This window comes from Semicossyphus pulcher, unplaced genomic scaffold (assembly GCF_022749685.1).
Source record: "Semicossyphus pulcher isolate SPU_LCO1_2020_fin unplaced genomic scaffold, fSemPul1.0.p SCAF_22, whole genome shotgun sequence".
Taxonomy (NCBI): Eukaryota; Metazoa; Chordata; class Actinopteri; order Labriformes; family Labridae; genus Semicossyphus; species Semicossyphus pulcher.
In genome coordinates this window covers 21,257,458-21,284,957 of record NW_027211696.1, presented here as the reverse complement: position 1 = coordinate 21,284,957, position 27,500 = coordinate 21,257,458, and the positions used below count along the sequence as shown (strand labels likewise).

At 44.8% G+C, this 27,500-nt stretch overlaps 1 protein-coding gene across 1 annotated transcript in view; it reads left to right on the top strand.

Annotated features, from left to right (window-relative positions):
- Positions 1-27,500, top strand: part of gfra2b (GDNF family receptor alpha 2b) — a 90,113-nt gene that overhangs the window by 30,818 nt on the left and 31,795 nt on the right. The window contains exons 3-5 of the mRNA XM_069673123.1: positions 11,731-11,808; positions 26,890-27,089; positions 27,370-27,500. The exon at positions 27,370-27,500 is cut by the window's right edge and continues 57 nt beyond it. Coding sequence (XP_069529224.1) covers positions 11,731-11,808; positions 26,890-27,089; positions 27,370-27,500 — 409 coding nt within the window. The remainder of the gene's footprint in view (positions 1-11,730; positions 11,809-26,889; positions 27,090-27,369) is intronic.

Genomic DNA, 27,500 nt, shown 5'->3' with positions numbered 1-27,500 from the left:
GACTGAGCGATCGAAAACATCTGCCGTCAGCGTCGACAAACACGCTTAGAAAGTCTTGATTTGTTTTGCAGAATGTGTGTCAGAGATGTTTGATGCAGGAAGTGAAACGTCGTACTGTGCAGACGCAGGCAGGAAGTCAGGATGGACTGTTTACAGCTGCGAGTGCACAGAACATTTAATTAAAAAAAACATACTATAAATACTTAAATGATGCAAAGTCAAAAACACACAAACTGATATAAATGCTACAGAAAGGACGATGAATCTCCTGTCGGGGCGCGCTCATAGGGCCAGATTTTGGTGAAACAAATTTAATAGAGAAATTATTTTCTGGCTGACTTTTGAGAGTTTGGAGAACTTAGGAAATGTTTGTCTTAAACGCAACTTTTGTACCACAGAAAGGAAACGTTCAGGCCCGATCAGAGGATAACAGCTGCTTCTTTAGCAAAGCTATCCACTCATATCAGAAAGCCATAAATCACTGAGAGTTGGGACAGAGCAGCAAGACGGAAAATAAGATCTGTGAAATATGATCCAGTTTCGCCAAATTTAGAGAGTTAGAGTTGTTTTGTTTTAGATTTTTATGGAAATGATCGGGGCTGTTGTAGCTTGTTGCTCTGGTCGGTCACTGCAGAGCTTGGATGCCGGGGGTGGTATTTGCATCCTGCAGCCCACCTGTTGATATGTTTGGAATACTAAAACACTCCGCTCAGATCAGGGAGAGATTTTGGTTTCGGCCTTATATTAAAAAAATCAATAGTCCGCCTCGTTGTTCAGCTCAGCTCTGGCTTTTTAACAGTTAAGAAAGACCACAATCCTTCCTGAACTTTAATCAGCAGCTCAGAGAGTCAAACATTAAACATGTTTCAGATGCCAGGAGACGATATTTCAGTGTTTATTAAGGTTTCTGTAAGACAGGGAGGACTTCTTCCAGCCTCTCTGACCAATCAGAGAATAGGGACAGGACCAATAGTGACCGGGATTCTGTCTGGAGGTTGGAGATAATATTTATCATAAAACATTATACATTATACTCTGACAGGACCCTTTTTAGTTCACTACAAATAATATATTTTCACAGTCAAGTATACGCACATTTACCTCAAGAGACATAACATTCATGTAGCATAATAACATTTAGCATTTTTAAACCTTGGTCCTATATTTTTTTTTTAAACATATTTTGAGGTGTGAATGACTAATAGATAAAAACAGTGTGTGAGTGTCTCCAGTAGATGTGTTCATCCTGCAGCAGTGAAACAGGCTGTAATGGCTGCAACATAATCCTTGATGGGTCAAAGGTCGTCCACTAAAAGTTCTTGTTGTTTCCACTGACAGGCTCAGATTGTTCTTCTAAGTGTGTGACAACATGACAGAAAGGATCCCTACAGAGATAGACCTTTTTGTTACAGAGGAAGATGATTGTTTTAACCACACACAGACGTTACATCACTCTCTGCACACACACCAGACTCCATTCAGAAAAACACTGATTTAAGCTCACAGGACACAGGAGCTGCTGCTCTGCTGCTGCTTTGATCTGTTAGCTTGCCTGAGGTCTGGTGTCACTCCGGTGTTTAAATGTTAGTTCTGATCCAACTCAATAATTGTTTAATAAAACAGAAAAACTAGCAGATTGAGACAACAACAGCAAATGGGGCCAGCAGCTCCTGTGTTCTGTGAGGTAAAATCTTTGTTTTTATAAATGGAGTCTGGTGTGTTTGAAGAGAGCGTCTGTTAAAAGACAGTAAAAACAAAGAAGACAAACAGTTTGAGATTAAAAAGAAGTCATGTATTAAATTGAATGGAAAGCTGCTGTGAACAACAATGTTTTCAGTCCTGATTTAAATGAGCTGTCAGGTTTTTCCACAGGTGAGGAGCGTAGTGTGTAAACGTGTTGTCCCAGTTTACCTGAGGGCCCTGAACGCCTCACAGTGAACAAATAAATGAGAGACGTGTCCTTCACACTCATCGACTCCATCTGTGTGCATGTTCACAAAATAGTTCAATAAGTGCAGTAAAGAAACGCCACGAGCAGGAAACACACAACCAGAGTTCTTCATGACAGTCTTCACATTTTCATTACAGCTGATCAGCGTGTACCAGGTGTGTGTGAGTGTGTGTGTGTGTGTGTGTGTGTGTGTGTGTGTGTCCATGCCTGCAGGTATAAGCTTCATACATAAACATCTGCCCTGTTTATCATCACTGCTGCCCCCCCCACCGCCCTCGCCCTCCCTCAGGCTGGATTACTAGTTCATTTACACACACACACACACACACACACACACACACACTGCCACGCTCGCCTGGTTTGAAGGTGGCTCATAATTGAAGAACATGTCTGTGATAATTAACCTTCAGGTGAAACAGAGCGTGTGTTATCATTAAACGTATGGCTGAGCAGCACTTTTTAATGACTACACACTCAAAGTGACGTCTGTGCTCGCTGACAGACACACACGTCTCTGCTCAACACAAACTTTGACTCCACTGCGCCCGCGTCTTTCCGGTCAGAGCAGGTGTGTTTAGAGAGAGGTGAGAAGAGGATCAGACATGTTCTCATGAGAGTCTTTGCTTCTGCTCTTTGTGTCGGTTCTTCACTTCAGCACGAGTACGGAGAAACATTCAGATTCATGCAGGGTTGTTCAGAGACGTCCATGTTCCACTTTCCTCCTCAGACTGTCCAGATGGTGAATAATGAATGATTTTGTGATGTCATGTATTGTCTGATCTGTCGCTAATCTATATAAACACATATCCGCATATGAATGAGTCTGCAGGCGAGGTCTCGGCCGTCAGAAGCTGTCTCTCCTGTTCGTTGTCTGGGTCGTTGTAGTGACTATCATCGATGGTCTCTGCACATGCTCACTTACTGTAAAACGATGGTTACCATGACGATGATGATGATGATAATATGCCAATGGTTTTTACTCAATGCTGTCTTTCTTGCGGTGAGAACAGTTTGCTTCCACACCTTAACTTCCTGTTCACCTGTGTGACCTTGAAACGCCTGACCTAATCACCTGACCAATGACCCAACAGATGTGCTCATGTCAACATCTAGTCTCCATTTAAACAGAGGCGAAGCGGCGGGGGCGGAACAGCACCACGCTTCTGCAACGCAGCAACGCTATTCAAAAACACACACTGGGGCGGCTTTACGCCGGCGTTGCTCGGTCCGATGTAGAATGACAAAGGTGGCACGAGGACGGAGCTTCGTTTCGGCGCTGAGGCGGAGCCGCAGAGTACAAAGGCTAATGTTTACACCTAGCAAGAAACAAACACACGTGCTAAACTGGCCGCTCCTACAGTAGTGTTGACTGACTGCACGTGAGTAAGCTGGTTTTATACAGGTGGCATTGTGGTGCAGTGGTTAGCACTGTTGCCTCACAGCTAGAAGGTTCCTGGTTAGAATCCCGGTTCAGACGTAGTGGGCCTTTCTGTGTGCAGTGTGCGTGCGTGGGTTCCCTCCGGCTTCCTCCCACAGTCCAAACACATACTCGTTAGGTTCATTAGTGACTCTGACCGTAGGTGTGAGTGTGAGCGTGAAAGGTCGTCTGTCTCTGTGTGTCAGCCCTGTGATTGACAGGTGATCTGTCCAGGTGCAACCCCGCCTCTCGCCCAATGACAGCTGCGATAGGCTCCAGCCCCCCCCGTGTGGAAACAGTCCTGGAATCCATCAGCTTTCTTTATCAATTATCTTTTAGCATATTTTTAGCATTTAGCTTTTTATGAATCTGTGCATGTGAGTGCATGTGATAGTCAGGTTGTAGAGGTCGTCCGACTCAGCTGTCGTGTCTCAGGTTGCTGGTGAGACTGCTAACATTCAGCTGTGCAGGGAACAGGAAGTCACTGATGCTGATCAGACACCTGGCTACACCAGAAGCTTGAAATACTGGCTGTTCACCCAGAGGCCATGCCGCCAACAGGTCAACATTATTCCTCGTTACTTGACATAAGTTGAGTTTCGGCCCCGCTCAGACCTCTGACCTGCTCACGCCTCAGATCTGCTTTAGAGCACGCTGACGTCTGTTTGTCCTGCTGGGAAACAAACCTGCATTAAACCTCTTCACCTCCACTCCTCACATCTCTACATACAGGTCAAACCACTTCCTGCAGACTCCTCTAATATGCACAGAACTCCCAGGATGCTTTGCTGCGTCTGCTCCTGTTAATGATGCAAAAAGCAGCTTCTCCAAATGTAGCTGCTGCCGGTGATCACAGACACGGAGCTGCCAATACCTCCGCCTGTTTTTAGTTTCCTTTCATCTCCCCTCAGCACCAATCTATGGACATTACCCTGAAATAAACTCACACAGTCTGAACTCCAGCCAGCGTTTATTTACAGACTTCCTGCAGAGACGTCTCGTCTTTTTCCCCCTTATGAACACGTGGAACATCTGCTGTTTCCTGCAGCACACGCGTGCACACACCCTGAACATGGCAGGTGGAACACTCGTACATTTGTTGCTCCACTTGTCTGTGTCGTCTCATGAAGTGTTATCTCCCTCTGTGAGAGTAAATTAGCTGAAGCTCTGCGGGACACGATGCCAGCGGAGCAGCGGGGGGGATAGCGCGTCACTGCTAAATGCCAGACAAATGCTCGGGTGGCGAGTGATTGCTTTAAAATCCAGGCCGCTGTTTGAACAGGACTGCAGTAAACGGGCGGCCGAGGCTTCCAGCACGCGGAGATTAAAGACAAAACAGCAGAGGACGAGAAGTTGTCAGTCTGGAGATCCTGGCACGGCACAGGCTGTTCCCAGAGACGCCGGTGGAAATGTCACGCCGCCTCTGAATGCAGCACGAGTGTCTGCTGAGTGTTTACCTGAAGGATAAAGGAAGTGTTGGCTGCTCTAATCCTCAGTCCATTTCCTGTTAGAGGTAAAAAGAAAACAAGCTCTGTGATTGACGGCTGTGGAGGCGATGCTAAGCTCGTGCGTCAGTGCTGTGTTTAGTGTTTGAGGAGTCGTGTTCAGACTGATGCTCTGTGAGGGGAATACAATCAGGACAGTCGTTTTTTATGTCCGAATAAACAGCCACACTTTGGCTGCTTCAATTTACTTTGCTTACTGCCCACATGAACATGTCACACATGGTTTATAACACACTGTAATGTAGCTCTAAGCAGCTCCCAGTGTTTATTAATGTACCTGTTTGAACAAACTCCTGTAAGAGTCTGGGCTGCTGTACATATGTAACAGACAATGACTTATAATAAAAGAGCTGCTTAAAGTACATTATAGTATGTTAGAAACAGTGCTGTCACTCCCAGCAGGTGAAATACAAACTGTGATGCTGTAGGCTGACATCCTGAATCGTGACCTTCTACTGGTTTGGATCAACCATTTCTGATTCAATCTCAGAAACTGAGGAAAGGGGGGCACTAATGATAATGCAGTGAAACCGTTGTTGACCGTTACTACACATTAATTAAGACTTCAAATGTTTTTACTTCTGCTTACAACTAGGGCTGCAACAACTAATCCATTAAATCGATTAAAATCGATGATTAAAATAGTTGGCAACGGATTTCATCATCGATTAGTTGGGTCTTTGTTATGATGCACGGCGTGCGCTGTGAAAACGTCACTGGGGGCAGCCAGCCAATGCCGCGGCTTGTGTAGCTCATGTGATGAATACAGGAAGTTAAAATGTCTCCGGTCTCCTCTGAGACAAACATGAATTATTCGGAGGACTCTCCGTTTGTTGTGCAGTGCTGATGATGTGTCCGCCGCGGTAGATCAGTGTCCGTTTACACGGACAAGCGCACGATTACGGTTTCTAACGTTCATTTAGAACCAAACGTAACGGACTGAAACTCCGTCTGTTTCCTCTCCTCTCCGCTTAGTGATGGGCCCACAGCCGGGCCGCTGGTGAAGCAGCAGAGGACAGTATCCTGTGGTAGTAAAGCTGTTAATAAGCTAACACCACTGGTAAAGCTAATTTAACGCTAACTCTTGATAAAGCTAACGCCCAGCTTCATTAAACATCACAACATGGAGAGAAAACTGACGGAACGTATTTCTGTCCGTCACGTTGTGTTTAAATGAACTTGTAATCGTGTGTTTGTCCGTCAGAGCGGACGCTAAGCTATCGCTAATTAGCTGAAATTCGGCTATCCTAAAATTGAGCTTTTTTTCTTTTTATCTGATCAATAATCGATTAATCGTGGAAATAATCGACAGATTAATCGATGATCAGTTGTTAGTTGCAGCCCTACTTACACTAAGAATGTGTTGTTAACAGCCAGTTATTACTGTGAGTGTTAAATAAGGAGGCTTGGTCAGTGGCTCGACACTTGATGCTGTAGGCTGCCATGTAGCATCATGACCTACGACCTTCTGCAGCACTTGTATCCCAAAATTAACACATTTTTTTGAGATTTAATTGTAATAAAAAGAAGCAGAAATAACTACATCATGATGCAGGTTTATGAAAAAAGTCTAAATTCTGTGGTTTTTTGAATGGAGTTTGGTTCGGATCAACCGTTTCTGATTCAATCTCGGCGTTTTTACGACCCTGCTTCATGTTACTTTCCCATATGTGACTTATGGACTTGTTTTCTGGTGATTCACATCTCAGTACTGATGTTGTATGTAGTGTCTTTTGGTGTTAACACCCTGACAACGATGATTGCTCCTTGTTGCAGTGCAAACACAAGAAAGCGGGCTGTTCCCTCCGACTGTTCTTACATTAACAACATTCCTCTGGTCCGACGGTGAAACGCTAAATGGGCCTACAAAACCAGAAGACGAGCTCGCTTTAAAGACTCTGATATTTAAGTTCAATGAAATACAAGAAAATAAAAAAGCGGCTTTTAAACAGACGTTGAGCCGCTCATGTATCAGAGGGTCTCAGCCAATCAGCTCACATCACAGCAGCTGCAGGCGGACACACTGATCACCATGATATAAACATCACGTAATATGTCAAAGGCAACACACACACACACACTCACACACACACACACACACACACACACACACTCACACACACACACACACACACACACACACACACACACTCAGTGGACTCATCAGCCTCCTAACTGTCACTAAAGTGTCTGAACATGTTGATACAACATGAACGTTTCCACACGATGCATCCATCAGTGGACAGGAACTCATTATGTGTAAAGATCATAAATCTGTTCGCTTCCTCTCTTACATGTGATTATCATGCAGACACACACTGCTGAAATACAGATGCCACACACACACACGCACACACACACACACACACACACATGTTCAACATCAAAACAAATATGCTGCTGCTGCTGTCAGATGATGCACATGTCACAGTAATGTATGTATGCTGTGTGGGCGAGAGCATGCAGATTTAATTCAGGTACAAATATAGAAAAACATGTCGTGAGATTAAACATGTGAAGAGTCGCACACAGGAACACGAGCGCTGTGAAGGAGACACAGGTGGAAACACGTAAACTCCAGGTGTGATCAGCAGCTGCTGAGATGTTCACACAGACCGCTCTCTTTCCTTTACTGCAGATATGATCAGATGTGATCGTTCAATTTAAACATTCGACTTTTTGTTCCTTTTTTCGGTTCAATGTCGTAACAAACTCATAAATCGGCCTTCACGAGTCTCCTGATTTACCTGTAAGACTCCTGTAACACAGCTGTCCACTCCTTTCTTCCTTCATCGTTTTTAACGTCATCGTTTTTAACATCATCATTTTTAACATCATCATTTACCGAAGCTTTTTGTTTGTCTGATTCTTTATCAAAGAAACAAGCTAATATAGAGTTAGCGTTAGCTCGGCTCAGACCCCATGAAGCCCCTCCAAAGAGCTTTAGACAGTGTTACCAAGGACCACAAGGTGTTAGCAGCCCGTCTAATAATGATATTATTGGCCAGTTTATAACCTGTTCACGTAATCTGACAGTGAATTGTATCTGTGTTATCTCGGCACAGACGCAGCCATGATGATGGTCTGCTCTGAGAGCATGTTGAGGAGTAACGAGTACGACTGATGAGGCTTCTCTTTGGGGGCTTTGATGTTGCATGTTGCCATAGCGAGGAGTTTGACTGACAGCCAGCCATCCAATCATGACAATCACATACCAGTGAGCTTTTTTGAGTCGTCCAATCATGATTCCCAGTTTGCGCTGCGTACATACCTGATAGTTAGACAGAAACTTTGAATTATATCATTTTATATTTAACAGCTAACATTCAGACTTATGAACACACGCAAGTCATCCGAGTCATCGTGTCAAGGCAAGTCTCAAGTCATTTATTTTTTGTCAAGTCAAGTTGCAAGTCTTCAAAACAGTGACTCGACTGGAGTCCAAGTCACCATGACTCGAGTCCACATCTCTGGCTTTAGAGACCCTCGTTTGTAATGTGACGGTTTGATTTAACGCTCGTAGTCTTTCATACCACGGCGTCTGTTTGCTGTAGAGAGGAGCAGTGTTGTTAAAGTTCACACTCACAAAGAGCTCAAAGATTAAAGTGAACCAGTTCACATTCATTCCTTTTGTTTCTGAGCTGCTCCGAGCTGCACCGAGCTGCACCCAGCTGCACCCAGCTGCACCCAGCTGCTCCGAGCTGCACCCAGCTGCACCCAGCTGCACCCAGCTGCACCCAGCTGCTCTTCTTCAGTGATGATTTCTTCTTCATGCACTCACAGATATTTTCCCAGATATTTGCGCGATGTGTTGTTTCAAACTCGCTGCTTGATGTGACGTTCGGCACAATTTGCATAAAAATGTGATTTTCTGGTTGGAATCTGAACTGATTTGTTCACAAAACTCCTTCAGACGTTCAGAAGAGTCTTCAGCAGCTGCATTCATTGTCTGAGTTGCTAGCAGCATTAGCCATGCTAGATGGAGTCGTAAAACACAGTGCTCGGCAACTCTCTATGAACGTGAGCGGCCGTTCACTGTCTCCAGAGTGAACTACGCTCGCGTTCTCGTTCATGAGCTGCGACCTGATTCGTTCAGTTCACCTAAAATATCTTTCATTCAGGCACACAAGAGAAACGCTGAGAGGAGGAGATCTCTGCACATTATCCAGCCTCTGGTAACAAACCTTGAGAGCACTGAAGGATCATTTTTAGTTCCTGTTTCTGTCATTATGTTGCTCTGCATTAGACAGCCGACTCTCGGCTGATTTTCCAAACGGTGGCTTTCAGACAGATTGAAAACAGTTGAACAAATGTAGCTCAGTAATCGTGAGGAAGATCATGGAGGCCTTCTTTTCCTCACAGTGAGCCACTTTCACACGACGGACCGAGGCGACATCTTTGAACACAGAGTCCAGTGTTCCTCCAGACATCCATGAAGCTGTCACACTGAGTCACAGCTGATGTAATGAGGCTGTCACCTTTTATAAAGTCCTGCTCCACAAATCATCTCATCATTTTATCATGATGATCCGTCAGGGTGGACTCCTGTCGAAGTACGGAGCTCTCCATGTTTGACTGAACAGGTTGAGTCCAAACCAAAGATTACAGGTGAAATATTTAAGTTTGACTTTGAAGAGTTTGAAGATGAAACCTTCCTGTTCCTGTTGATCGTCTGTGAGGCTGCATAGTAACGGAGCGTCTGCACGTCTCTTGTTTGTCGCTCACGTCTGCACAAACACTGACGTTGAATCGTCCGTCCCTGCGTCTCCTTCTCGACCGTCCTGATGTGACGTTCGGACGTTTGTTTGTCGCCTCGCTGCAGAGAGAAGTCGACATTATGAAACAGAAATCTGATGGGCTCTGACATGTGGAGCAACATGATACACGACTTTGTTTGTATATCTTATCTGTGTGTTCTTCTGTTGCTCACATTTCTTTGTTTGTGTCATGATGTTAACACACACACACACACACACACACACACACACACACACACACACTGCTTTAAATCAACACAAAGACAGGGACTCAGACACACAAAGAGCGTAGACCTGAGGCCACGGGCACTGCTCTACAGTTAAATGCCTCGTTCAGTGGCCCGTGCACACCTCGCAGTGTGTTCTTTCCGCTCTGCTGACAAACAGACGTGCAGCAGTGAGAACGTCTTCATGTCTGAGGACTGAGATCCGGCCCGGCTCGGTCACCGGATGTTTTATTGGTGATTTCTAGAACAATTTCCAGGAAGTTTAACCCAAAACCTTCATGAGCTTCATGTCCCTAAAATCTTTACAAAGTTTTGTAAGTTATGCTCGAGCTATAGTGGTTTTATTTCGGATCGTAGCGCTCTGTGTTGCCACCATGATTTAAGTCTTCATGCGACACAAGTACACGACACAGTTAACGTGGAACGTGCTGATTTTAAAAGACGGAAGCCTTCAGTTAAAAAGAACGAACGCTCTATCTCGTGGGTTTTATTTAAGAGGACGATGCTAACAATTTGTTTCAAAGGCTTGAGGCTGTTAGCTCTCATTTATACCTCCTACTTCTTTTTAGATGTACTTTTGTATTCCTCGTTTCTGCGACATGTTGCCTTCATATCTTTTGTCTCACGTGAGGCTCTCTGTGGTTGAAAGGTGTTCTCTGAAATATCAGCGTGCTAACTCTGACTGAAGCTCGTGTTTTACAGTTTTACAGCTGCTCGTGTTACGTTTCCTGACGATGGTTCAGGGACGAGGGGAGTAACCATGAAACAAAGACGGGAGGAGCAAAGGATGAATAAAGGAGTTTATTACAAACTAAAGAAAACACAAAGTCAGCTTGAAAAACCAACAGCAGAGAAGCTGATCCACATGTGCAAACATCACGACGATAAAGAGGAGACGGCGATGGAGAGGAAACACACACGCAGCCGGATGCCTCCTCTCTGCTGCTCTTTGTGGGCTGCTTCTCAAGTCTCTTACATTGCATCCATGCATCCCTCAGTGGCGTCTAATCCCTCCCACTCGCGATGCACGGAGCGACGCGAGGAGAGCAGGCGAGCAGAGACGAAACGAGGTGATTTCGCCTCGCTCCTCCTCGCAGAGAGAAGAGCTTTGACGTGCTTCTCAATATGGAGGCTCTGAAACTACCTCCGGCTCGAGCGAGGATCTAGCGAGGACGTAACACACTCTCTCACAGACCAAACTAAGAGTTCTACTCCAGATATAAATGTAAGGACCAGATGTCTACAGTGAAACAGGACTTCAGTCATCATGTGTCTCCCAGTCGCAGCACCAGCAGCCTGTTTCCTGACGTGTTGCAGAGTGAACACGACGTCTCCTCAAAGTCACGCAGAAACTTTGAGTGAGCCTGAAATCCTGAGAAACGTCGACAGCAGGGCCTCACACACACCTCGGCTGTGTGTGGTTAAAAAGACAAATGAGTTTCAGATTGAATCACAGCCTCGACGTGATCAAATCTGTCAGATGTGACACCTTTTTTTTTATATGTTACAGCTGTCACAACACACTGTCACATCCACATCACATCTGAGCCCCTGATGGCTCCGAACAGGAGCGAGAAGGAGCCTGATGTTTGTGTTTGTGTGGGAGAAACTGGGAGAACATTCAGGTTGTGCACTTTTGTTTCAGACGGCTTCATAAATAAATATCAACACTAAATGTTCCTGTGACAGCTGCTGGCTCAACGTTCCCGGACCCCAAACTACTGCTGTGCTTATTTTTACGGTGTGATAAAAACAGCACGGACAATTTGACTTTGACGATAGTTTACAGGTGGAGCCAGGTGTTCGTGTGTGTGTATGTGTGTGTGTGTGTGTGTGTACATGCTGAACACTTTCCTGTTTCCTTGTCTTTCAGGGGAGGAGTTTTACGAGACGTCTCCGTACGAGCCGATCCACTTCTCTGAGGAGTTCAGACACGCCTCCATCATCTCAGGTACGGCTCATGTGTGTAGATACTGTGAGTGTGTGGTTGTGTGTGTGTGTGTGTGTGTGTGTGTGTGTGGAGCAGATTGAACACGCTGACACACACTCATCAAGGTTGCAGCAGCAGTTAGTGATGGTAAACGTAGCAGATCGTCTCCCGCTCGGCCCGCTCGCTCCATCTGTGAACGTGTGAATGAATGCGTGTCTGTGTAATAACAAAGGTGTGTGTGTGTGTGTGTGTGTGTGTGTGTGTGTGTGTGTGAGTGTGACTGAAAGAAGCAGACAGCAGCACAGCCTCTGAAGGGCAGAGAGAAGAGCTCTCTGCAGACTTCTGCTCCTGTAGCCTCTAATATCAGCCTCAACCATCCTCTCGTGGTCCACTTCTCTTACACATGCACATTTATTTCATATTCAAAAATATGTTTGCATCTGTGATTCACTCGTTCACCCACCCCCCCACCCCCATCACTCCATCAGCCGTCCTCTGATTGGTCACACTACATTAGAGCTGCTGCACAGCGCGCTCTCTTTCTCCGTCTGCTTCACACACGTTTGTGAGGAGTGTTTAAATGTCAGAAGCCCCGAGCAATACATCGTCATTTACACTTTCACCGTGTGTGTGTGTGTGTGTGTGTGTGTGTGTGTGTGTGTGTGGTCAAACAGCTGTGAAATAGACTCGCAGCTCAGTAAATTGGGTTCTGCTCTCTCAGATTAACACAACACAAGTACAAACATGAGCAAAGCAGGAGAGCTGCAACCGATGCAACTTCAAAAGCACTTTCTCCCTCTCTCTCTCTCTCTCTCTCTCTCTCTCTCTGTATCTCTCTCTCTCTCTCACATGCAGGAGACAGCGTGCAGGTGGTGTGTGACATTTCATATTTTCCCATATCAGACCTATAACACCGCTGAAAACATGACAACAATCTGCACACGCCTGCGCATACATGTGCAGGATTCATGTGTGTGTGTGTGTGTGTGTGTGTGTGTGTGTGTGTTTGTTAAAGCTGTTTGCAGTGTGTCCATGTCCCTCAAATCACCTGTCGACTGCAATCTGAAAGCATGATGTGAAGATTCACAGTGGGAGAGCCGGGAATGCTCGGAGCAGATAAAGAGGAGACAAGAGAGAGGGAGCGAGGAGGGAGGCAGAGATAAGAGGATAATACAGCAGTGTGTTAAATAGCAGTGGCAGAAGAAAGAGCACTGGAACATTAAAGTATGTTTCAGACAAGAGTGGCGCGAATTGATTGGAGGGGAAGGCTCGGCGTGACAGAGTGTTTGTGAATATGGAGCTGCGTGTGTGTGTGTGTGTGTGTGTGTGTGTGTGTGTGTTTGTAAGAGTGTGTGTTTGTGACAAAGGGAGTTCCAAAAGTAGTTTGCAGACTTGAAAGGAGCAGGAGTGAAAGTACTCAACTTTTCAGGGAGGTTATAATGAGTGTAAGCAAGTCGGAGCTGCAGTAATCACAGTATTTCACAAACTGAATTCTTATTGTGACACTGAGTAATTCTGCTGTGTTCAAACCTGGGCTCTGTTTTACATTGCTGTGTTTAAATGACTAGGCAGAAAAAAGTTCTTATATGTCTTCAGTAGATGTGTTCATCCTGCAGCAGTGAAACAGGCTGCAATGGCTGCAACATAATCCTTGATGGGTCAAAGGTCGTCCACTAAGACACACCAGACTCCATTGACAAAAACAGTGATTTAAGCTCACAGAACAGGGGAGCTGCTGCTCTGCTGCTGCCTTGATCTGTTAGCCAGTATCTCTTACTGGGTCACACAACTATTGTGTTTGATCTGAACTTACAGGAAAGTAAAATAATACCACAAACATAATAACCGATTTAGATCAGCAGCTCCTGTGTCCTGTGAGCTTAAATCAGTGTTTTTCTGAATGGAGTCTGGTGTGTGTGCAGAGAGCGATGTAACGTCTGTCTGTGGACACACATCTACTGGAGACACTCACACTCTGTTTGTACCTGTGAGTCATTCAGAGAGTAAATCTTGCTGTTTGCTCAGCAGAAAACAGCAGACAGACACAGACTTTGGGAATATGGTGAAACATTCAGCAGCTATGAGACCCATATTTCCCTCAGGAGGTGGTGGAGACCAAAAACAGAGCTAAGAGAGAGAGAATATTTGAATTAGATTCAACAGGTGGACACAAAGACAACTCCATATGTTGCTTTTAACAACTGCATGTGTAATTAAGCAACTGTTTGTATATATCAGTTTAAAAGTGGTGATAGGTAAGTGTTTCACAGCTTTCATTGCAGGTTTAAAGTGTTGACATTCAACGTGTGAATCTTTACGTGAATACACAAATTAAATCCTCCAACATCAACATCCATGTTACCCATCCAGATGTCTTCCTCTTGTCTTTTTATATAACAGCCACCTGTAGCTCGGTGGAATAACATCAGACCTCCGGCAGGAATAGTTACAGAGCGAGATGTGTTACTTCAGACTCCCACAGGGCTGGAAGTAAAAGTCTCATTCAGATTTCCTCTTATAGACTGTGAGTCACTCTCTCTGCTGTTTGAATCGTGGGAACAAAAGATCAACAGCTGTGTCAGAAAATATCTGTCAGTGATAAAGAGTCAAAGCCGCAGGAGGCTGTGGACATAAAACACTGAGGGAGAGGAGTCAGACACGCCTGCTGACTCACTTTATTTCTCTCCTCACACTGATTCAAATATCAGAATTATGACCACTTATTGATCTGTTTTCAGGTAATCTAACCAGAGGCAGAGAGCAAAATCAGGTGGAAAATGTGGCTGATATTCTGGCACACCTGATGCTAACATGATTAGCATGTTGTTTGTGTCCTGCTTCTTAATCAGACTCAATCACTCTGCAGATGATGAGCGGCCTCATCTCCTCTCTGCTCTAAATAAAAACCTCTTCTCCTTCAGCTTCATCTTCGTAAAGGTCTGTTAAATCTGCATCCATTAACCACCAACGTTTGTTTTCACATCAGAGAGCTGAACGTTTGTCTGACGATGATTAAAGACGTCACAGGACGACGGCCGGCTTTAAGTATCCTCACGTCAGTCTGTGCTACGACACGATCAATGAGGGTCTGTGAGATCGTTAGGAGAGGAGAGGAAAGAGGGGGAGGAGACAAGTAGGTAAGAAAGGGGAGAAGAGGAGAGGAGGGGGGCGCAAAAAGTAGGGAGGGGAGGACACAAGGAAAGAAGAAAAGTGTGTCTGAGGGGGGAAAAGAGGAGAGTTGAGACGAGGAGAGAAAGAAAGGCAGGGAAACTATGAGAAGAGGTCTCACAAGGAAAGGAGACAAGGTGAGAGAGAGAAGACAAAAGAGGAAAGATGGAGAGGAGAGAAATAAGAAAGGAAACAAGAAGAGGAGGGGAGGCAAGGACAGGAACGAGAAAGGAGACAAGGAGGTCAAAGAAGAGGTAAGAGGACACTAGGAGAGATGGAGAGGAGAAGAGAGTTGTCACATGGAGAAAAAGGGGAGGAGGAGAGGAACAAGAAGAGAAGTGAGGATGCAAGGAGAGGAGACAAGTAGGTGAGAGAAAAGGCAAGATAGAACAGACGAGAGGAGAAGAGGCAAGGAGAGAAGGGAAGGAAAAGAACGTAGGCAAGGAGAGTAGACAAAGAAGGAGAAGACGAAAGGAGAGTAAGTTAGAGAGGGGAGAGGAGGAGAAAAATGAGGAAAGATGGTGAGGGGAGGAAGAGAGGAGTGAAGGAAAAGAGGAATCATTGAGATGATTGGGGACAAATAGGTGAGAAAGGAGACAAGAGGAGAGGAGGGGAGGACACATGGAAAGGAGAAAAGTATGTCTAAGGGGGAAATAGGAGACAGGAAAGGAAAGAGGGAGAGGAAACAAAGAGAGGTAAGAGAAGACAGAAAGGAGAGGAAGGAGGAGTTTAGGAAAAGAGGAAATAAGGAGGTGAGAAAGAAGAGAAGATGAGGGACAGAGGGAAAGGAAGAGAAGAGGAGGCGAGGCGACCAAAAATTAAAGAGGAGAGGACATAAGGATCGGAGAAAAGTATATTTAGGGGGGAAAAGAGGGGACAAGAAAGGTCAGAGGGAGAAGGGAGAAAGAAAGAAGAAGAACAAGGAGAAGAGAGGAGGCAAGGAGAACGATAGAGAGGAAAGGAGAAGAGTAGGTCAAAGAGGACACTAGGAGAGATGTGCCATGGAGAAAAGGGGGAGGAAGAGAGGAGAGAAACAAGGAGAAGAAAGGTGAGGACACAAGGAAAGGAAACAAGTAGGTTAGAGAGAAGACAAGAGAAGAAAGATGATGAGGAAGAAAAAAGGAAACAAGAAGAGGAAAGGAAGTAAGGAAAGGGGAAGAAGAAAGAGAGCAAGGAGAGGAGATAAAGAGGAAAAAAGGGGACACAAGTGACGAGGATAGAAGGAGGGAAAGAAGATGAGAAGAGAGATACAGAGCAGACAAGGAGAGGATTGTTAAGGAAACAATGAAAAGAGAACTAAAGGAGGAAAGGAAACAAGAGGGAAGGTGAGGGGAGAAAGAGATGTGAAGAGATGGAGGAGGGAAGAAAAGAGGAAACAAGAAGGACATACAAGGAGGTGAGAAAGGAGTAAATAATATTAAAGAGGGAGAGAGAAGGGACTGAAAAACAAGAAAAGGAAGAGAGTGAAGGAGGTGAGGAAAGGAGACAAAGACAGAAAGGGGAAGAAAGGATGAGAGGAAATGTGAGAGGAGAGCAGAAAAAGCAGAAAGCGGAGGAGAGCAGAGATAATCTATCCACAGGGGAGAGCAGTAAGACGTTTCCTACTGACACAGCTTCATCTGTGTGTGTGTGTGTGTGTGTGTGTGTGTGTGTGTGTGTGTGGACTGTAGATTCTGGGAAAAACAACATGGAGATTGTCCCTGTGTGTGTGTGTGTGTGTGTGTGTGTGTGTGTGTGTGTGTGTGTTTGTGTGTGTTTTCTTATATTTCTGCTCTCACAGAAAGAGACGACACTCTGCTGCTGCACTCACCCTGACAGCACATCTTTGTGTGTGAGTTAGCTTCAGGCTAAACATTTGTTCTCTTACTGCTGAATTTAAAACCTTTTGTCATTAAACATCAGTTAGCATCATGGATCATGTCAGCTGAAGTCACTCCACAAGTTAGCCACTAACGCATCCACTCATTTAGATTTTAGTTAGTGAACTCTGACGAGCAAGAAGGTTAGGGTTCGCAAGCTAGCTGTAACTTAGCTACGCTGCCTCAGGTGTTGTTGCTTTATAACAGCTGATAAAGTCATTAGCAAACATCAAGCTAGCTAATTAATGTACTCGATCAGAGCCGGGAGTCTGGATGAATTATCTTCTCCAACCAAGAAAGTTGCTTTGTTTGCTAGCTAATAAATCTTTGTGTGTGCGCAGAAGCTAACATTAGCTAACAAAATCAGACAAAGGATGCACCATGAATTTGATTCACTGACAGAATCGGCCCTATTTTCTGTCTAGACGGGCCTCACTGAGTACACTTTAGGTGCTTTTTGTTGAGGTGGTGTCACTTGTTTGTAGATGTTAGCTGACTCATTTCTAAGCTAACGTTAGCACTGTCAGCACAGGAAGGAGGCCAAAGAGTGGAACGTGGCCAAGTACATTATTCCTCAGACTGAAACTGAGAAGGACAGGAAAGGTCTCGTTTTTTTTAAGTTATATTAAATTCTATAAAAACTCCCCAGTTTGGGATCAGTGAAGTATCAGTCAGTACGTCTATCATCCCTTCTGTTTTTACTGTCAAAGTTAGTTTCTCTCAGAACTTAAACTATTTCAAATATTAAAACTGCAAGTCACCTTAAGAAAGCACATCAAATATAACCCTCTCCGTTTTCTTATATTTCTCTAACTTGAGGTTTTATAAAGATGTCTGGCGTTAATTTTGCTGCTTCTCTCTTCTTCAAAGTCACTAAGAAATTAAGACATTACTTTTAATCTCATCTAATTTCCGTCGAGGTTAAACTTCAGGCTCTTTGGGATTAACGGTGATTAGCTAAAACATTTAAACCAATCCTGGCAGCAGTGCAGACGGGCTGAATGAGAGTGATGATCCTCCGGAAGCAGCTTCAGAAACAAACAGAGGAACAGACATGAAGACGGATGTTCGCTTTAAAGATTTCATGTCGACAGGTTGTGAGAGACGAACATCCTCGTCTGTATTCACAGAAAACATAAAGCTGCAGTTTGTTAACTCTGAGGTCAGACATGAGACGACAGTGAGAGAAAACTATGCAAACAGCTCCTTTAATGGGCTAGATTAGGATGAACACTTGGATTAGGATTTGGGTTAGGATTAGCTCGATGCTACATGATGCAGTTTGAATGCAGTTTTAGCGTCATGCAGTTGTCTTGTCTCTCTTTGGGAGACCGCCCAGTGAACATCATGAATGTGCTTTAATTTAAACCTCCACAATTTTGAGGAGAAACAGAAACAAAACAAGATCAGGCGATTTCACTTCAGTTTTTAACCTACCTACAAGAAAACGTTTTAATCTAACATTCAAAGAACGTTTTAAGGATGTTTATCATTTCAAATAAAGTTCTTGTAACGTTAAAACTTAAACTTAGACAAAACGTTTGAACTGCGACATCCTGAGGATCTGTTCAGGATGTTGTTGAGGCCGGCGACGTCAGAACGCCTTCTATAAAACATGGTAAAACAAAGGTAGAACATGCTGACTGCAACATGCTGAGGATCCTTTCAGGAGGTTAGCACGGCCTGAACTATCAGAACGTGATTTATAAAATGTGACACTGCAACTTTCTGAAGATGTCTTCAGAGAACGTTCTCCTGCTATTAAAGGAACATTCTGGGAACCAGATAAAAACTTCCCGCTCAAAACATTACCAGACCATCGCACGACACATTCTCAGAGCTTTGCTGTTTTTTCAGTAAGTGAAGTGTGTGTGTGTTTTGGTTAGCAGAAGTGGCTACAGCGGCTCCAGATGACATCACCATTGCAAGATGGCAGCGCCTATCACAGGGAGTATTTTGGCATCAATCCCGTACAATGAGAGCAGATGGAGACGTGTTTATATACCGTCTGATAAAGACGGTTAAAATGAAAAGTGGAGCGTCACACTGACATCATATATCAGCACTATTAATGCTTATATCTGTAGAACACATGACAGGCAATGTTTACGCTTCTGGTAAAGAACAGTCTGACAGTCTGGAGAGACTCCCCTCGTTGTGCACAATGCTTTTATTCTGATGCGTTTCCAGGGCAACTGTTTGATTGATGAAGTCACCTGCGAGGGTCCTTAATGACGCCCCTGCTGACGGAGCAGCGGAGTCATAAGAATCTCGCAGGCCACGAGTACATTTTGTTCACAACAACATGTTACAGGCGTTATCTCTTCTGGTGCCATCTCTCTACCTCGCTCTCTCTCTGGATTATGTTCCGCCTCTTCTGCTCTCCACATGGACTGTTTTTCCTGCATGCAACAAAGCCTGCTGACACGTGATTGGTCAGTATTACTCGGACTACAAACAGAAATCCGAACACTTCCCGTACCAAAGTCTCGCCCCAGAAATTCTACATGTTTCTGCAGAATCTGTAAACAGAGATTAGAAGTGAGACAATCAGCTCTGCAGGATGATCAGTGGCTCAGTGGTTCATTGACAGACAGAGGCTTACCTGCGTCGTTCAGCTGTGCGGCTGCAAAGAACTACTTTTAATTATCAGCTCATCTGCTGATACTTTTCACAAAGAGCTGATTATTAATGTTTAAAATGCAAAACAGATGCACATCAAACTGAAACCCTCTCGTTTCACTTTTCAACTTCTCAAAGAACATCGTTTGTTTCTTCTCTGTTTGTTTGTTTACTTTTTGTTGTTGTTTATTTCTGTCTTTATTATGTGTGATTATTTAGTGACTGACTTGTCGTCCACCATGTTTTCTGTTGTTTTCACATTTCAGCACAAAAACAATGAATAATATAAAATGCAACAAAAGGGAAAACCCTGATAGAGATGTCACCTTCTGTCCTGATTACCTGTATGCTGTTGTTTTGTAAACATGGTGCGTTCAGGTGCCGTGCGTCCAACACGAGTGTGTGTTTGTCCTCCTGTTCTGCAGCTTTCAGTGTGTTACTAACAGGAGGGAGCGTCTGGCCCTTCGGTTGTTCTCCACGTCTTCCCTCGTTCTTTTCACTTTCTCTCTCTGTCACAACTCGGCCTCTTTTCTCCCCCCCCCCCCCCCACTTCCTCCCTCCAGTTCTGCTTTTGACCTTGTTAAATCATGTCTCGGCTGTGTGTGTGTGTGTGATGGAGAACGGACGCTGCAGCACACAGTGTTTTAATAAAACATTGTGTGAGTGAGGGAGTGTTGTCTCTATGTGTGTGTGTGTGTGTGTGTGTGTGTGTGTATGTATGTGTGTGTGTCTGTGTGTGTTTGTGTGTGTGTGTGCGCGTGCGTGTGCGTGCGTGTGTGTGTGTGTGTAGACCCCAGGGCAGGGCTTTGTGTGTTTATCCTGTTGAGGTTGTGTGTGAGAAAGATAACAGGACGACCCAGGGCAACTCTCTAATTGGCCCGCTCTCCTGCCCTGGATACTCGCTGTCTTTCTCTCTATATATATCTGTTCCCTTTCAAACATCTTCTTCTTCTTCTTCTTCTTCTTCTTCTTCTTCTTCTTCTTCTTCTTCTTCTTCTCCTTCTTCTCCTTCTTCTTCTTCTTCTCTGCGGTGAGGTAGAGCAAGCCAGGCGATACATTAAAGACGGCGAAGAGGAGAGAGGGAGGATGGCGGAGATGAGAGAAGGTGCCTCGGGTTGAGAGGGTTAAACTGTGAGAGTGACGCTGATGGAAATAGGAGTCGAGTCTATTTGAAGACTGTTGTGTAACCAGCTCGTGTAAACGCAGCATTAGTGCGTCTTTTCTTCACTGCGGTTTAAATAAACTTCATGAAGAACCATGAAGAAGTTTGACTGTTGAACCTGCGTCCTCGTGCCTCAGACGTTTGTCTCTGGTCTCTGCTTGTTTGTTTGAAATTCAAATGTTAACCCCAGAACTCAGAGACGGATGCACTCTCTTGGCAGGTTAAACATTACGACCTCTCATGTTACACAGTGTGAACCTGAAACACTCATTAACCAGCAGCTGAAGTCTTTATTCTGACATCCTCCAACTGTAGCTGCACAGAGCTGCTCACAGCGTTAAGCTGAGTGTGCTGCAGGCGCAGGAAGCCTGTTTCATTCCACACGATCAATAAGCCTGGATGAGAGGAGGTATGAACGGCTCCTCAGAGACCAAACATGCTCTCTTAACTGACTGCATTAAGACAGTAACACTGAAGAGTTTATTTATGTAGTGGAAGCACATGTTTCCAGACCGTTCCTGAACACACCATCAAATGTTCTGTATAACAAGTACTCTACAAACCTCGGCGGCGCTGAGCTGCCTTCATTTAGCTTTCTGGACATATGCAGGTAAATCCTCGTGCATGTTCTCTTGCTGTTCTGTCTGGCTTCAGAGTGGCTCCGCTCGGAGGAGGAGAATGAGAATAACTCTGCCATCTGTCAGGAATGAAGATGTAAAGATATTCCACCAGCTTTAGCTGAAAGGACGAACGGAAACAGTACATCATATCTTTAAATTACATAAATCTGGGCCCTGGAGGTTCTGCCTGCCGGGATCCTCCTGAGAGAGTTTTTAAGCCTCATGCAAGAACCACAAATGTTTGTCTTAAAGGGGAATACTGGTGTTATTAAACCTGGGCCCTGTGGTGACATGTTTGGGTTTGTAAATGACAAATAGGTACACATATTTTGGATTGCTCAAGTGTTTATCCTGCAGCAGTGAAACAGGCTGTAATGGCTGCAACATAATCCTTGATGGGTCAAAGGTCGTCCACTAAAAGTTCTTGTTGTTTCCACTGACAGGCTCAGATTGTTCTTCTAAGTGTGTGACAACATGACAGAAAGGATCCCTACAGAGATAGACCTTTTTGTTACAGAGGAAGAGGATTGTTTTAACCACACACAGACGTTACATCGCTCTCTGCACACACACCAGACTCCATTCAGAAAAACACTGATTTAAGGCAGCCAGGTCATCTCGAACCCTCCGCTGCCTCCTGGTCTGTGTGACTCTCAGTGGGAGCATCAGTGACTAAATGAACATCATGCTGTGTTGAAGAAGACTTGAAACTAAACATAAACTCATTAATAATAATTATAATAAATCAAGAGAGAAGTTGGACCATTTTCTCATAGACTTCTATATAATCACACAAACCAGCAGAGTTCTGGCCATGTGAAAGAATGCAGGTTAAAGACACACCTGCAGCTCCACAATCTATCTTAAGTCCAACTAAACACACTGATTGGCTGATCTTTAGTCTGACCAATCAGCGGAGAGGACAGATTGAAATGTCTGGACCCATGGGAAATATCATTTTATAACCACTAAATAAATAAGAGACAAGTTGTGATAAACTGGAATAATCTTTCCAATAAAGTCTGGAACATCGGCCTCCCACATACTCGATGACTTCTTAAATCTCCACGTCAGCGCTCTGACTGATGGCGCTCCTTTATTTATTATAATTTGATCTAACAGCCAGCTGCTGTGCACCCAGACGCCTGCCTGAAGTTACTGTTTGTGACTAAACTGATTACCGCTCATATTTTCTCTCCTGTCTCGTCCTCCTCTCTGTCAAACGTTTTCTGCACTGCTGGTTAAATGAGAAGCTTTAAATAGCCGACAGTAGATCTCGCCAACATCAGGCAGACGGCCCAAACTTTCCTGACTCCTCTCTCTGTGGAGATGAAGCATGGAGACGTTATTTTTACTGCTCACCAAAAAGTTTAAAATTGGATGAGACTCCCACATCTTAAACTCCTTTTTAATTCATTCAGTTTATGAGGTGCAAAGTCGTGGAAGGCGGTCTGTCCAAGCTCAGTATCTACCCGAGGGGTGAGTGCAGTTTAACAGGCCTGAGATCTGCTGCGCTGAGCGGTGGGTTTAAATGAGAGAAGTGATGCACTGAGGCAGCTGCTGCAGGAGACCTTTATAAATAATACCGATGTAGTTTCTCTTCTTGTTCCGGTTTCTTACAGAACACAGTGGTGAGGTGAGGACAACAGTCATCTCCTGTGATAACTCACAACGCACAAAGACACTGCACCACATCGTTTCATGGTGCACTGAGCAGCGTGGCAGCAAAGCATCTCTTTGGTCAACCCAGTTTTATCAGAAGCTATCTCACCAACATCCCGTAGATTTCTATGATCCAAACTTTAACTACACATAAGTGTATTTAACTGTAATGATTGGTTATTGAGAACAAAAGGAATTACTCGAGTGTTCAGGCAAAGCTTGAGATTCTGCAGAAACGTGAAAAATATATAATATAATAGGAGATACAAGCGGAGACAAGCGGACAAAATGAGTTTCCTCTGCAGGGTGTCCGGGCTCAGCCTCAGAGAGAGGGTCAGGAGCTCAGACATCCGGAGGGAGCTCGGAGTAGAGCCGCTACTCCTTCGCATCAAAAGGAGCCAGCTGAGGTGGTTCGGGCATCTGGTTAGGATGCCTCCTGGGCGCCTCCCTTTCGAGGTTTTCTGGAACTGGAAAGAGACCCCGGGGCAGACCCAGAGCTCGCTGGAGGGATTATATATCTCACCTGGCCTGGGAACACCTCGGGATCCCCCAGGAGGAGCTGGAGAATGTTGCTAAAGAGAGGGATGCCCGGGCTAACATGCTTAGCCTGCTGCAACCGCGATCCAACCCCGGAGAAGCAGAGGGAAATGGATGGATGGATGGGTGGATGGATGGATGGATGGATAGATGGATGGATAGATGGATGGATGGAGCTGAAGAGTTGAGGAGAAGCCAAATGCAAACAAGACTGTCATCTGCATGAAAGCTGATACTGTAAGTCTTATTGAGGCGACTAGAACCTTAATTGATATTTGTTCCGACATCTGAACGGACCCAATCATTTCTAAAAATACATATTCATTAAATTGATGAAACCTGGTGAGTCTCCCTGAGAGGAGAGAGAACTGAGATCAGTCCAGTTTTGGAGATGAAACCTTCGACTTACTATCCGTTTCCAAAACTAAACATGTCTGCCATGTCGGTAACAAGACCCTTTTTTAACCCATCTTACTGTTTGATCTTTTTTCTAATCTTATATTACTTTGCTGTCCTTCATTCCTCAGGCTCGAGAGTAACAACAGTCCGAGATGTAACCGGCTATGCTTCACGTTTCTGCGCTTCCTTTGTCCACATTCTGCTTGAAGGAAGCCCAGACAGTGAAGGTTCTTCTGGCTTTGACCGGATCATTGCTTCTCACAGGTCTTATCAGATCCACTAGGGTATTACACATACAATCTGTTTGGGTCCCAGGTCCTGGGATCCAGGTAGATCCATGAATACCTTTAGTAAACTTTAAGGGACCCAGCACAGACCCCTGTGGTACCCCCTTTTTATGTGTTAGGATGCTTGTTTTCAGGACATCCCTACAGATACTGAGACAAATAGACTCAATCACTTTGGTTTCTCCCTGTCCTTTACTTTGAGCTGTTGTAACAAGTGAATTTCAATAAAGTCTCTCTTATCTTATCTTATCTTATCTTATCTTATCTTATCTTATCTTATCTTAAATAGTATGAAACCACTTCTGAGGAGTCCTAACTCTACTTCCTCTATACGTTCTTCTTGTTATTTACAACCACCGGAGCTGCTCTGTGATAAAGTGATTTCAAAGAAAGACAAACTTAAAGATGTTTGCTAATAATTTGGTGGCAGAAGTTTAAATAACAGCCATGAGATAAGCTTTGTTACGCCCCGTCTGGAAAGGACTCAGCGTCCCTGAGTCCCAGGCAGTCACAGGGACAGATTGCTGAGGTTTAACAACAGAAGTGTTTATTTACAACGAGTTTCAAAGAGATTGAGGTGAGGAGCGACTTCAGGTTGAATAAAGGGCAAGAACTAATCTGACTAAAAAAGATCTCTATAAGACGTGGGATTTAGGAGCAGTAACGTGTATCCTTCCTCTTCTCCAAATATGGTCACTTCTTGCTCCAAATAAACAACAAAACAAGATGGTGACAGCTTCAATGCTAACTCGAGCCACAACAAACCAGTGGGAGACCTAACTGTGGCTACACGTCACGATCTGAACCCAACAGGCATGTCTCATCTGTTTGTGAAACACAGGGCGACAGTTACAGTGAGAGACCTGTTTGTTTGTGATGAGCGTGTTTCTACAGAGAGGAAAACACGAGACACGAGTCTCCAGAGGAAGATGTTTAGTTTCATTCAGCAGCAGATCCTCAATATGGAATCAGCTTCCTGGAAACACACAGCTACACTGTTATCTATACAGCTGAGGGCTGTGTGTGTGTGTGCGTGTGTGTGTGTGCGTGTGTGTGTGTGTGTGTGTGTGTGTGTGTGTGTGTGTGTTGTAAAGTGCCAGGAGATGTTTGAATTTGAAGAAAAATATGTTCCATTTGAGGAGACTTTGTCAGCTGTAATAAAATGCTTTAAAGCGCTACAGTACTTCTCTTCCTGTAAACTGGAACGTACGGAGAACCAAAGAGACTGAGCGTGTGTGTGTGTGTGTGTGTGTGTGTGTGTGTGTGTGTTCAGTCAGACGAGAAGCACCAAGGTTATCTGCAGGGGAAGCAGCACAGTGTGAAGCTCTGACTGAACGCACTGATACTGCACACAAACACACACGTGTTGTATTCGTGTCCATATTCATATTTAATTATCGGTGACATCACAGACGGAGGTGATGACAGCTCTCAGCGGTGGCCTCTCTCTCACCCCTCTCTCTCTCTGATGAATTCAACCATCTCGAGTGTGGTAATATAAAGTTTGCATTAGTTTGAGGGTAAAAAGATGTCACACTTACGTCACTAAGACTTTGAGTCAACGTGCAGATATCTCAGTCTTGTACGAGACCGTCCACAGCAAGACAGATCGTCTGATATCTACATGAACAAATATGCACAAGCACGGCCCAGAGGTTACGTTCAGTGACTGAGTTAGCTGAGGGGACACCTAGCAGACAGCTAGCAGCTCCCAGCTGTCACTCAAAGAGGCCACGCCCCTAATGCTGCATCTTCAGTGTTGGCTTCATTTTTGAGCTCCAGAGGGTGGGCTTATATTAGTCTGATTAGCAGGAGATTTTGTTCAATTCAAGACACAATTATTGAATAAATTTGCAGTTTATGAATATTTTTATTTAATTTAATTCTTCTCTTAATTGAAGCTCTATTTTTGTACCAACTTCCTGTAGATGTCCAAACTGAGGCTTTGGCTTCGCTGTGTTTCCATCCAGTTTCATTTGCATGTTAGAATTGGATTAAAACAGTTTAACAGTGTCTGCTTTTTGCAGTGCACGAAACATTTAATACTCTGCCCTCTAACAGAAAACATTCCTCAGAGTTGTGACTGTTTAACAGATAAAAATATGTCATAATAACTCCTCATATAGTCGAGTCTGCAGCTGTAACTCAGGGAAATGCCATCATGTCACGCTCTAAAGGGCTCTCTAAGGTCAAGGTCACAGCTGTCTTTCCCATTAGTCTCGTCTAATTGGATGTGTTGGATTAGAATGAAATGGTGTCCACATGTGATGTGACATTCACACGTGTGATCAGATCTCACCGTGACTCTGCAGCACCTCCTCCTGCAGGAACACCGCCCTGTCCCTTCCTGCATGTGAATGTGTTTGTAAAGTTAGCAGATGTCTTCTCAGCTCTGCTGTGTGTAGAAAGCTGCTCCTCAGTCCGACTCGTGCTGCTGTTAGACTTCAGAGTGAAGTTAGAAGCTCGTGTGTAAAGTCACATGTTGACGTTTTCCAGAGGTTTAAAGATCATTCGAAGCACTGACACACCGACTGTGCAGATATCTGTGCTTTCCCACCAGACGTCCCGTCTCCTGCACGTGCTCTCCATACAGATACAGATCACCACTCCAGCTGCAGCTCATCTCACCTGAGCAAAAGGAATCTGTACGATAGTGTTCATAAACCTGTTTGTAGTAGCACAGAGCTCCTCACCTCATCCACTGAAACACACATGCAGACATGTTCGTCTTTCCCGTTGTGTTGTCTGTTGCTGTGTATTAATGTATTTCATTTTCTTTTCTTCAGACTCGTCATTGTCGAAGATGAGCCCCTGCTCTGAGGCGGGGAAACCCTGTAACCCCTGTCTGGACGCAGCGAAGGCGTGTAACCTCAACGAGACGTGTAAACGCCTGCGCTCGGCCTACAACTCCATCTGCAGCAAGGCCACGCCCCCTCAGCCCTCTGTGGCCAATCAGGAGCCGTGCAGCAGGAAAAGATGTCAGAAGGTGGGAGCAGAGTTCTGTTGATGTTATATTGTGTTGAATGCTAAACAAAGACGGGTTCATTCACTGGATCAGTCTGGAAGCTTCTTTAAGACTAAAAGGTTTTAACACAGTTGCTGCTCCGTGTCTCATTCCTCCTGACTGAAGCTGAGCCTGTGTTTTATTACGTAACCGTTCACAGGATTAAAAGTGTTTTTATCTTTGCTGCTGATTTCATGTGACAGGAAGAGTTTAGCTGTAACTGTCCTTAAATCAGAGCTGATGACGTGTTGACGCCCTGCAGGCTCTGCGGCAGTTCTTCGAGCGCGTCTCATGGGAGCTCAGCTACCCGCTGCTCTTCTGCTCCTGCCCGGATCAGGCGTGTGCCGAGCGCCGCCGCCGCACCATCGTCCCCTCCTGCTCCCACCAGGAGAG